The sequence below is a fragment of the Astatotilapia calliptera genome, chromosome 16 (assembly GCF_900246225.1).
Source record: "Astatotilapia calliptera chromosome 16, fAstCal1.2, whole genome shotgun sequence".
NCBI classification, from domain to species: domain Eukaryota; kingdom Metazoa; phylum Chordata; class Actinopteri; order Cichliformes; family Cichlidae; genus Astatotilapia; species Astatotilapia calliptera.
The window spans coordinates 10,550,793-10,563,585 of NC_039317.1; the positions used below are offsets into that span (position 1 = coordinate 10,550,793).

The 12,793-nt window shown below is 43.3% G+C and overlaps 1 protein-coding gene across 1 annotated transcript in view; it reads left to right on the forward strand.

The window, feature by feature from the left end:
• The window catches only part of plcl1 (phospholipase C like 1), a 127,602-nt gene that overhangs the window by 72,678 nt on the left and 42,131 nt on the right, over positions 1-12,793 (forward strand). The window contains exons 2-7 of the mRNA XM_026146001.1: positions 2,922-2,996; positions 4,768-5,055; positions 5,185-5,475; positions 6,606-6,997; positions 9,828-10,953; positions 11,967-12,143. Coding sequence (XP_026001786.1) covers positions 2,922-2,996; positions 4,768-5,055; positions 5,185-5,475; positions 6,606-6,997; positions 9,828-10,953; positions 11,967-12,143 — 2,349 coding nt within the window. The remainder of the gene's footprint in view (positions 1-2,921; positions 2,997-4,767; positions 5,056-5,184; positions 5,476-6,605; positions 6,998-9,827; positions 10,954-11,966; positions 12,144-12,793) is intronic.

Consider the following 12,793-nt stretch of genomic DNA (forward strand, 5'->3'; position numbering starts at 1 on the left):
AGTCTCGCAACGTGCACATGCCGGATTAGTAACGACAGCTACCAACATCAATGTTCTCAACTGTCCATACTGCCCCAGAGCATCACTAGCACAGTCAAAGAGACGCAGTTTATGGCCACTCCCCACTCTGATCTGTCCACCTAAATACCCACTGACCTGTTTTCTGTAAGCTCTTCTGTCCGGCCTCTGCTGACCAATGTAATGAAAAAGACATTCTGTGGCACAGTAAAGTGAATAAAGACAAACAAGCTCTCATTTAAAACTCTGACCTTGCTGCTTATCCGTGTCTCTGTGTACTGGGAGGTGTACGGATATGGGAATTGGAAATCAATGTACCGAATAGGACGAGGCAACGATTTCAACTCTTCCTCTTTTTTTTGCCTTGTTCCCTTTCTTTTGTTCAGAGGCAATCACTGCTCTGTTTGTCCTGTCCTTGTCTCTGTTGTGTAGGCCTCCTGTTTTTTTTCCCTGCAAAGAAAAAAATCATTTGTAAAAATCAGAGCAATATTTCAAAAGAAACACTCAAGTAAAAGTACAGTTTCTTTTTGAGACAAGAGCATGCAAAGGATTTCTTGACTGCTACAATTATTTGAAAAGGTGCTTCATATGATAGTTGATGACTTTTATATTTCAGTATTAACAATAATAATAATAATAATAATAAACATTTTTAAAGGGTGCTTACAGGTAAAGATGACATAGTGAAATATTACATAAAGCTGACTGTAGCTACACTGTGATATTTTCCATTCTTCAGCTACACACTGTTAGGATCAGGGTTTCTAAATCAGTTGCTACTGAGTAAAGTCTAGGATCTGCTATTTCTTTGTGATGTTGATGTCATGATCCGGCTGCGTGCAGGGAGGAAACGGACCCAAACGCAAAATCACTAGAAACAGGATTGAACTTTTGATGTGAACTGACACATCGACAGGATCAGGAGTGAGTCTATTGTTTTTAATGTCCATAGAAGCGGGAGAAAAATAATCATTGTAACTCACCACCGGGAGTTGCTTAACATCGTCCATTTTATGGCGGCATCTGCGCCGCTTCCTACGGGAAGGGGAAGTGGGCGAAGACAGCTGGGCCTCCGGCGTGCAGACTTGACTAGGGGAGACAGAGCAACTAAGAAACACAGAACAACAACAAAGAGACACAGACAGCTACTAAATACTCAGAAAACTAAACAGAATACAAGAAAGCCAAAGCGCTAGACTATAGAATAAACTGGGGCAACAAAGAGAACTAAGATCATAATACAAAAACTCAGAGACACAAGAAACTCAAAGCACTGGGTCACCGACCCAGGACCGTGACAGTTGAGTTCAATTCAGTTTTACTTTCATATGAAAGTCGCTTAAATAAGCGTCTGTGAGTCGTTTGGTACCGGGCCGCGAGAGATGAGGCTCAGATGTGAAATTTATGGTTTTCAGGGTTTTTATCGTTAACTCGGTTTCCCTGGGTCTTTTCCCGTGTTGTAGTTTTGTGTCTTACTTTGAAAGAAACATTTACGTGTTACCATAGCGACCAGAGAGCATTAAGGGGCAGAGAGGAGGATGTTACTCTCAATGTTGTTGGTGCATCTCAGGAGGGCGCTGCTAATAAAGTTACACAACCACACAGTGAATTTGCGTTTATTGTTATATTTACAATATACCACAGTTTTTGTCTTGGTCGTATCATTTATTTTGTTGTATTTATCAGTGACACCTTAAAGGCCTGTCCGTGAAAATATTCTCTGACATTAAACCGGTCTGTGGAACAGAAAAGGTTGGGGACCGCTGGCTTAAATCACCTTTCTTTCCCATTCTGATGCTGGGTTTGAAATTTAGCGGTCGTGTTGACTAAAGTCAACACTGAAGTCAACACAACCTGTTTGAACACATCTGTTCACACTGCCTTATTCGCTTTAGTGCTGATTTTACCTGTTGTCAAGTTCTGCTTTGCAATTTTAACTTATTTTATGTATTTTATGACTATTGCTTCTTTTATGAAATTTCCCCTTGTGGGACTAATAAAGGTATCTTATCTTATTAATGTTGTTCTTTTGTAAGGTGACCATGGATTTTTGAAAGGCGCTCTCAAATAAATTGTATTATTATTATTATTAAAGTCAGAGAATTGCTGCCATGCGATGTTGATGAGCAGGCAACGAGCAGTAGAATAGGCTTACCCAATGAAGCGAGTGTATTTCCAATATTTAAGGAGGAGAACAGTTACTATTAGCAGACTTCTGTTACAGTATATTATATGTGTACAAATGAAGCACTACTTGCCGGTTGAGCACCAAAGTAAAGGAGTGTACAGCAGAGAGGTGGCCAACTCTGCACTCCATGCCAGTTGCAATTACTGCTATCATTTTAGCTCCAGTGGTTAGAGCTCATTAGAAATCAGAGACAAGCCATTGTCGGGACCTTCGTTAAAAATTCCTTGCAGTAGCTCTAATGAAAGTAAACAATGACATTTGCACATGAACTTGCCAATCAGTCTGACACAAAGACAGAGGCAGGAATTCAAAATCCCAGCAGGGCTCAAAACAGGTGTGTGTGTGTGTGTGTGTGTGTGTGTGTGTGTGTGTGTGTGTGTGTGTGTGTGTGTGTTGTAACAAAAGGGAAATAACAGTATTTCTATGTTAGTTCTGCTGCCCTCGGCCTCTCCACTGCTCAAAATGCTCAAAACGTTGAATATTTTCCTACCAGTGAATATTTTTCATGTCCCAGGTCTTTCTTAAGCCATGCCTCAGATTTGTTGAAAGGAAAACAGATTTTCCACCTTTCCCTGGAATATCAGGAGTACCAGGAGGGACTTCTCTCCCAATCCTAATTTTCCAGGTTGACTTATGACTGTTATGACTGTGTACATCCTGCATGTTGATGCTTCTCATTTTGACCTTCAGCCCATCTGTCTTTGTCTTTCTTCAGGACCCCTCAGTGCAAAAGGTGGGCGGAGGCAGGAAGAAGACGGTGTCCTTCAGTAGTATGCCCTCTGAAAAGAAGGTAAACTGGAAATAAATGATCAAAATCAGTTTCACATAGATTAAGCAGAATCTTAAAGGGAATTCTGATTATCTCAAGGGAAGTTACATTACAGTTACATTAGGGAAAACAATGCCTGTAGACTGCAGTCAACTTGTGATCTCCTTGCCTGACCACTCAGTCCAGTCACTGTCTTCACATTTACTTTGGTGTGCCAAGACCACGATAAAACAGGGATTATACAGCAATCAGACAGTCAGATGGCTATTAGTTTTCCCTTGAACTGGCTCAAGTAGGCACTTATATGCCACCTGTTTGCAATAATGGTGATAAATATCAAATCTATTGCCGTCTACATGAGACACATGGTGCTGTACCAGAACCAAGGGCGTGTTGCCACTAGTGACTCTCAGCCACACACTGGGCCATAAATTTGCTGGTGTTGCAACTGATGTTGTAGCTGTTATGATGAGCCGATAGAAGGAAGCAGCGACACTCCTCTGTGAAAACATCAAAACTAACCTGGCTGTCGTCAACTGCATCACCCACAGTTAGAAGATGTTACTGTAGATGAATGAAAATGAAAAAAGATGTGTCCCTCCCTGTAAAGAGACTTACAGATGTGGGTACCATTTGAAAAAAAAAGGGGGGGGGGTATGCTGCTGCTCTGTAGGGAAGCAGAAAAATGTGTTAGGCTACTGTACTGTATTAGTATTACATTTAGAAATGATTTCATGTTAAATCATGAAGGTTATGCCAAGAAAGAGCATTACATATCCAACTTTTGATCAAGAAGGAAAGAAGTTCAGAAGGTGTTGCACTGTCTTTTTGCAGAAAGCATATGATACGGTACCAACTGTAGTACTGCTGAATAAATCCAGGAGGCAGGGATGTATGTGAGGGTCGAGGCTCCCTCGATGGAGCTGGGAGGCAGGATGAAAAAGGAAGACAACAGACAAAGTTCATAGATGAGACACACGGCCCAGTAGAGGACATCATGAAGTCTTTTTTTGATTGTCTGGTCACAGACTTTCACACCAGTGTCCTGCTGGAGGTCATTTCAATAAGGAGAGATCATTACAAAGAATGAACATGATTTATTAAGAGACAGAGTATAGATAGGTGTTTGGCCCATCTCAGGGGAACAGAATCCCAGCTGTGAAAGGGATTAGAGCAGGGAGAGCAAGGCCGGGAGAAGGTGATTGGACACAAACAACTTCACAGCGTGGGAAAGTGGGAGTGATAAGGCTTGGATTTAGCTGGCAGCACCTGGGAGCGGACAGATGTGAGACCTTATTGAACTTAGCTCAGGCGGTGCTCTTCCTGTTCCTCCTTGCACAAAGCAGCTGATACTGGTGCTGCTGATACGTCCATAACCCTTGAGCAGGACCAGTCTCCTATCTGTCCAGCTCTCCTAGAGTAACTGGCTGCCTCCTACTATAGCCTCCATGCTCTTTTGACTGTGCTAGGAGACACAGCAAACCTGCCAAAGGAGAAAGGAGCTGCAACCTCTGTAGGGTCGAGGTATGGCCTCATTCTACCAATAGCGAAACTAACCCAGCTAAATGCAAAACCAGTGAAGAAACATAAAAGTCGAGGGGGAATAAATGTCAGCTGTCTCCACCTGTAAAACCATTCCTGTTTAACAATTTCTTCCTTTTCCTTACCAGATTAATATCCGACACAGAGACATTAATAGGACATATTCCAATAAATTGAAAGTATATTTTGTCTGGAATAAAGAAAATTCACGTGTGGACAGTAACGTGTTTTTGGTGATTTTAATTTCCAGGTCAGCAGTGCAGCCGACTGTTTGGCGTTCATGCAGGGAGGGTGTGAACTGAAGAAGATCCGGCCCAATTCTAGGGTTTACTGTCGTTTTTACACACTGGATCCAGACTTGAGCTGCTTACGCTGGGAGCCATCCAAGAAAGATGGAGACCGGGCTCGGCTTGACGTTTCCAGCATTCGTGAGGTCCGCACTGGGAAGAGCACCGAGACCTTCCTCCACAATGGCCCTCTCTCCGAACATCTGGCTGAAGAAGCAGCCTTCTCTATCATACATGGAGATGACTACCAGGTAAGAATGGAAAAAGAAATGTGTGTCAGCAGAAGAATAGTGTCAAAACATCTGTGTATAAACATATAAACGAAGAAAATCACTAGTGTACACCCAGCCATTAAACCAGTTATCCATGTTTCCCTACAGTCTCTAGACTTGGTGGCATTGTCAGCTGATGTGGCCAACATCTGGGTAACAGGCCTTCGTTACCTGCTGGCTCATCCTTCCATCGTAGGAGGGGCTGGGGGAGGTGTAGCAGGAGGAGGACCAGGTGAAGGAGGGGGGGTGGCCGTTGAAGGAAGCCTGGGAAGCAAGATGAGGAGCGAGTGGCTGACAGCAGAGTTTGCCCAGGTCGATGAAGATGGCTACGGGATCGTGTCAGAGGACGTAGCAGTCGCCACCATCTGCAAACTGTGCCCTGGTATCAAGGAGGCCAAGGTGACAAATATGTAATACCACAGAAACTTGACTTGCAGTATTAGATATGAAGCACCACCAGTGCATAAATGTATTCTTATCTGAAGCTGTATTTTCTTTGACTTAAGAGTAACAGTAAGCTCCAGCTACACAGACAGAGTTAGAGACTGCCTTCAGACATTATCAGAGCAGCACAAGCCAGATTTCCTTTGGAAGTTGGTGGAGACCAAAAACCTAGCAAAAAGAGAATTATTTTTGGTTCTATAATCAAGGATATGATATCAGATGACTGCTAATATTGCTCCATAACTGTTGGCTATACTATTAGGAAAGTGAGGGTCAAAACTGTAGAAAAACCACAGCTGCTGTTCACTAAAACTGAAACTCTAGTGTGTTTGTGTTGCACATTAAATCTGCAGAATTAAACAGAAAATATGGAGCCTGATGATCTTTAAATCTTTGAACAGAGAAAGTTGAGAAGGAGGCTGTCACACAAAGCTTACTGACTCAGAAATAACTGGAACATTTGAGTTCTGTCATAACGATTTGCTCTAGGTTTTATACCCATAATGCTAACCCCCAGAGCTGCTGAGATATTGTGCATTAACAGAACTTACACATTGTAAAAAACAGCATCATCATTTAAGCTCTTTGCAATCAGGACTGCATTTCAGAACGACATGTTCAGCTACAATCACAGCTAAGTGATGTGTTTCCAAATAACATTGATTGGAGCAATAGGACATTTAATCCCTCTTGATGACGGATTTGTGGCTGTTCTGCTTTTCTCTTTTGGATTGCTGTTGCCTCACGCAGGACCGCTCCTTCTCCCTTTCCCTGCCTCGTGCCTTATTTGCTTACACACAGACTAAGCTAGGAAACTTAGAGAATATAAATGTCTGCACTGGCACACATGGGCGAGAACACAGAAGATACAGAAAGGAGAATTCAGAGTAGACAGAAACGATGGCTACATTGTGTTATATAATTGAATGTGGCTCGCTTTAATATCCTTAATGAAAAAAGACAAGTAAAATGTAATCCTCTTTGCCAACTTCACTGAATGAATGAGACATAATAACTGAAGTTCTTGCTTAATTAACTGTCCACACTTTCCTATTTTCATCCACTTCCGCTTTGTTTTTCCTCAGGTGCGTCTCCGTTTCAAGGAGATCCAGCGCAGCAAGGAAAAGCTGACCTCCCACGTGACACGTGAGGAATTTGAGGAAGCCTTCTGCGAGCTTTGCACACGGCCAGATGTCTACTTCCTAATGGTGCAACTGTCCAAAGACCGCGAGTGTCTGGACCCTCAGGACCTCCGGCTCTTCTTGGAGACAGAGCAGGGTTTGTCTCTGGCTACCACTGAGGGCTGCTGGGAACTATTGAGGCGTTATGAGCCCTCTGCTCAAGGCAAGGAGAGAGGGCTGCTGGGTCTGGATGGATTTGCCCGCTACCTGCAGTCTCCAGAATGCCAGCTGCTTGACCCAGAGCAACTAGGGGTTTGCCAGGATATGAACATGCCTCTGTCCCACTACTACATCAGGTGAGTCAAACAGATCAACATGACATCTTTTAAAAAAACAAACAAAATTAAAAGGGTTCTTTTTCTGAACCAGTTAAAGAAAAAACTAGGAGTGCACAAACAAACAAACAAACAAACAAACAAACAAACAAACAAACAAACAAACAAACAAACAAACAAACAAACAAACAAACAAACAAACAAACAAACAAACAAACAAACAAACAAACAAACCAGAAATGATTTCTACACCAGAAAATGAGGTGAGCTGTTAAATGTACTGTATATATAAGTATAGTTATGCAAACCCCCTGCAAATCTGATGGGCTTAAGAGTACATCTCAACACCAAACAAATACCACAAGGAACACGTTTTAGTTACAGGTGCCCAAAACATTTCAACATTACTCTGTCCAGTGTAAAACTCGCAGCTGTCATGGTTCTGGGTCTTTTACATCGAAGTATTCTGTTTGATTTACTTTTACTTCATGTGCTTCTTTAGTATTGTGAGTCTTTAGTGCTTAGTTCCAGCTTCTGTTTTTATTAGAGGTGATGTAATTCTGTCTGTTTCCTGTTTTACAAAGTCTTACTTGCAGTGTGCTCAGTTTGAATTGTGTTCAGCTTTAAGGTCAGTTGTGTCATGCTCCTAGTGTGTTCCAGTGCTTTCTTGATTGTAATTAGTTTTTGTGTTCTGGATGTCACAGGCGATGAAGACTCGTATTTTGCTAAAAGGTTAGCAAAGGCGATTTGACGCAAATTAGCATGTTGTCACAATTTCAGTGGGATTGCAGGTGATTTTCTACTGGAAATGTACATTGCCATTACAGGTCAAAACACCTGGTGAGAAAGCAAGTAAGCATTACTTTAAGGCCAAGGGGCTTACATGCTATATGTTTTTGTGGAATTACATATTTGTTATGTTTTTAGACGAATGAAACAAGTGTCCCCACCTCTGAGGTGAAGCTAGTCAGAACTAGTCAGAGTGTATAAAATGAGCAGCCAGTTTGAAGATCTAGAAATGGCCTTTAATAACACCATAGAGCAAAATGTGCGTTGTAAAAATGTTGTAGACTGCATATTTTAACACATTATCATGTATACTACTTTAAATTTTCATTTAAAACCAGTTAAAGCCACATTGTTACACTATTACATCATGTCTGTATGCCACTCTGAATTAATTCAGGGACTGGTTGCTTTTTCAAGGCTGGCTGCTGTAATGTGGGTTGTATTCAGTGGCTGAGAGGAGGAGGCAGAAAACTCAGCAGGACAGTCAAAAACTCACAATGACACTGGTACTGGGAATTCCACAGTGCTTGTCCTTCAATAAACACACTCTTCAGCAAGGCCCGGTTGCTGCTGTTGAGTGGAGACACTATCCCAGCTTGCATCCTACATCCTGCTACCATGTGCTGGATATTCTCTGGGCACCTTTGCACAACCTGCAACTTGGGTCCTGTTGGCTGTGGTAGACTCCTGCTTCTGTGGATCAGGTGCTCTGCCTTTTCTAGCCACTGGTAGAATGTCAGGCACTTCCTTTGTCTGTCGATGGTACATCCCATGCAGGGGATTGGTCATTCCTCTTCCTCTTTCTCATCACCCGCTGTTTTCAGTTGCCTGAGGCACTCTTGGAATGGCTCACCTTGGGGGTGATGTATTTGTGGATGTTTCATGTTTTGGCTCTAATCCTTGCTCTTGAGGTCTTGGACTTCGTGTGGAGCTCCACGCATTGTAAGGAGTTCTTTTGAGGAAATAGATGCCACTGATGGCATCCATCTCCTCCTCTGCCTCCTTGGCTCTTATTTCTACCATTCAGCTAGCTTTCCAGTACCTGTCTTTCCTTCTGGAGGTATTTGGCTGTGCTGACCTTGCACCTTCATCATGCTTCCCGTGGGTCTGTGAGACACCCAGGTACTTGTAGCTCCATAAGTCTTCTTATGGACAGCTCCAACCCTTTACCTTCCCTCTATTTGCAGCCATTCAGCTACACTTATCCAGTCCAAATGACATCCAAATGTCCTCACTGTAGATCCTGGTGAGGTGGATCAGTCAATCCTGGCATGCAGCTTGATGCCATCCATGTCCCAGAAGTGTCTAATGGACACTAAACTTCTTAATTTATATCCCTATCAACTTTTTGAAAAGAGCTGATTGAGGGGATTACAACATAAGGACCCGAAGCACACTGCGTTGCAAGTCTTTATTTTCAGTGTCCTTCATGCTTTTATCAGAGCAGCTTTCCAGTTGCCTTCTTCCCTCCACACCACAGGTCTTGGCAAATAATAGGAAAGGCATGACCAGGTGATGAAGAACAGCTGTGTGGTTCAGCCTCGACTGCTCCACCCCTCCCATGCAGATGAGCCACACACCCTGCCACAGAGGCAAATGCACAACAGCAGTGGGACTGTCCATCACCTTGGTATATTGAGCACTTGATGGTAACTTGTGAGACTGCCTTGGAGTTGGCCTCCAGCGTTGTCTCCTTTTGAGTTCCTGATGAGCACTCCAGCATCCGTGTGTGGAACATTAAATTATAGACTTTCCTAGGTGGTGCTCAGGTTGGTCTGACAGGTTTTAAATCCCTGGTCTATGGCTCTATTGGCAAGGACCTGGTGCTGGTGGAAACACTGCACTTGCTAAGCGTCCCAGTAATGGAGTAGCGTTAACGCTCCGAAATCATGACTGCCTGTTAAGCCTTTAGAAAGTTTATTGATTTCTGTATATTTTTCCCTCTTGCCTATATTTTTCAAGAAAAAGATCATTGAACATTGAATTAAATGTTAGTAATATTAAAATGACACATGATTTGTGTTGCTGAATGATTTATTGTTGATTTGTTTTTCACCCTCAGCACCTCATACCGCTCCTACCTGTTGGATGACCAGGTCCATGGAAGAGCAGATCTTGGAGGACTGATCAAAGCCTTGCAGTCTGGTTGCAGATGCCTGGAGTTGGGAGTAACTGATGGCCCAGAGGGGGAGCCTTTGCTCGGGGTTGACTGTGGGCCTGATATCCCACGACACCATCATCATCACCATCATCATCACCACCACCATGCACCAGTCACTATCCGCTCTGCTCTGGAGGTGGTCAATAAATACGCCTTCCTGACCTCTCAGTACCCTCTTTTGTTGTACCTGTGTCACCGTTGCTCCCCAGACCAGCAGCACACCATGGCACAGAGCTTGAGGAAGGTGTTTGGATCACGCCTTTACACTCCAGAAGCCCTGCCGGTCAGCCTGGGAGGACGAGCTACAACCTTACCCTCGCCTGAACAACTTAAGGGACGCATTGTTATAGTGGGGAAGAAACTCCCTCCAGACCATGAAGGCTGTGATGGGGAAGTGTCTGAGGAAGATGAGGAGATAGGCGGAGGTGGACCTCTGGCAGGAAGAAGAATGACAATACCCGGTGAGGAGGAACTGGGTGTGGTCTTGGTGGTGCCTCCACCCTCTCAACCTAGGAAGCTCCGTCTCCACAAAGAGCTGTCAGACCTGGTGGCTATTGCTCGAGCTGGAAGTCGTAGCTTCTATGCCCAGCGAGCCAGTCACAAGCAGGCTCAGCAGCAGACTCCCCCCAGTAGTCCATCCTCTCCCAGCACACCGGTGGCTCCCGAGCTGCCTTACTGGACACTGTGCTCTTTAGGCGAAGGAGAAGCTGGACGGCTGACCAGTGAAAGCCCAGAGGACCTTGTTATGTTTACCAAGCGCACCCTAACCAGAGTACGACCCAGCTCCGTGCGTCTGGACTCCAGCAACCCTAACCCACAAGGGTACTGGAAAGGAGGAGTCCAACTTGTGGCCTTAAATCAACAGACCCCTGGCGCAATGTTGGACCTTCACCGAGGCCGCTTCACACAGAACGGAGGCTGTGGTTATGTTCTCCGACCTGCCGTGATGCGGGATGAAGTGTCGTATTTCAGTGCCCACACGCAGGGCTGCGTGCCAGGTGTCCCACCTCAGACCCTTCGTATTAAGGTCTAGATGTTACTCTGTTTTTCCCCAACATTACATTTTTCATTCTGTCGCACTAACCCTCTGAGGTGATGAGATGACTCTAACCTGTGGCAATCGGGATATGTACTTTTGCTCTCTATTCGATTCAGTATCCTGTGTTAGCCCTGCATTAGTGTGTACCCTGCCTCTCGCCCTATGGTAGCTGGAATGCAGGCAGTTAGTGGGGTTAAGTTTGTTGATGATCCTAAATTGCCCATAGGAGCAATGTTTGCCACAAGCAAAACCCTTTTTTATGAGCATTGTAACAGAGATTAAATTAAAATAAACTAGATTACATTACATTGTTCAACCCTCTAAATCAGGGGTCTCAAACGTCAAAGAGCTGTGGGACACTGCTGGCACTGTCATCCTCATGTGAGAGCCACTTTAGTGTTCAAGTAGTACAAAAAAACAAGCAAACAAAGAAGACATCCACAAATATTTCTGAAAATGCAGTGTTTTGTTTGTTTTTTTGTAAGTTTCAGATATTCTATAACAAGACAAAACTGCAAACGTGAAAGCATTTTTTCTTCTCACTCTCAACTGAAGCCTTTCATTGAACTACCAGATAAACAAATTGGTACCCTCTTTCTGGCCGGACACGTGGCAGCACTATAATTATATAATTATAATTTTGTTTGTATTTAACAAAATAAAAATGCAGACATAAGTGTACACATTAGTTTGTGACTGCCAGTGAAAACTGTTTTCTCTACAAATAACTAACAACAAGTTTGTCCTCATGTTGCCTTCACATTAAATCATTTTTTGCTTTTTAAAGAACTTATTTTAACATTGGACTCAACAACAAACAAATCCTCCCTCACAGAAAAAGTCACTTCAAGGGCCAAATTGCATTATATTTCTTCAGGTCAATATACAAGCAGGGGTGACGTGGCCCCTGGGCCGTGAGTTTGAGACCCCTGCTCTAAATACACTAAAACGCAAAAGTGTAAAACAAATTTAACATAAGCTGCTTGTGTTTTACTCTGCAGATTATCAGTGCCCATAACCTACCCAAGCCCCAGGGTTCAGGGGCTAAAGGAGAGGTTATTGACCCATATGTGGTTCTGGAGCTGCATGGAGTACCAGCTGACTGTGCTGAGCAGCGGACTCGCACTGCTGCTCAGAACCAGGATGACCCACTGTTTGATGAGACGTTCGAGTTTCAAGTAAGTTATGTTACTACATTATGAAACTGGCTGAAATGTTTGCTGCTGCTCTCTATTTATTACATTTTTTGGGAATATAATAGGAGTGAGCGGCTTCATTAATAACAGTCAACAATATTATATATAATTCATGTAATTAAGATCATTAATAGATAGTTCCCATTTTTATTGAACTGCATTTACCTCTTGATGTGAATCAGCTGCATTTTAACCTAAACTTCATGTTTCCTCTGGGTAACTTTCTGTTGTCCAAACAATGTCTCGATAGCAGGTATGTAGGCTAAAATTGGGATTCTTTAATTTAATTGACATCTAAACACATCTACAGAGCCATACTTAAAGCAAAAAGTCAGCATTTCCAGGCTGGCATTGCATCCATGACTGGCAGTTTAGTGCTTAAAACGATTACCTGCTGTTTGGAAATGGATGTTATTCACTTCGTCATATGGCTTACACTTTCAACCAGGCAATTTTTTTTCACCATGATGAAGCAGCATGACCTCTGTGACCTCTGTGCCTAAAAAAATGAAGCCGATGCAAAACAGCGACAAAATCCTGATATCCCTCTAATGATGTTGGTAAAGTTGTCTTTTCAGTTAGTTTTTGCTGGGTGGAATCAAAATCATACAGTTGGAGTGACCTTTTCACTG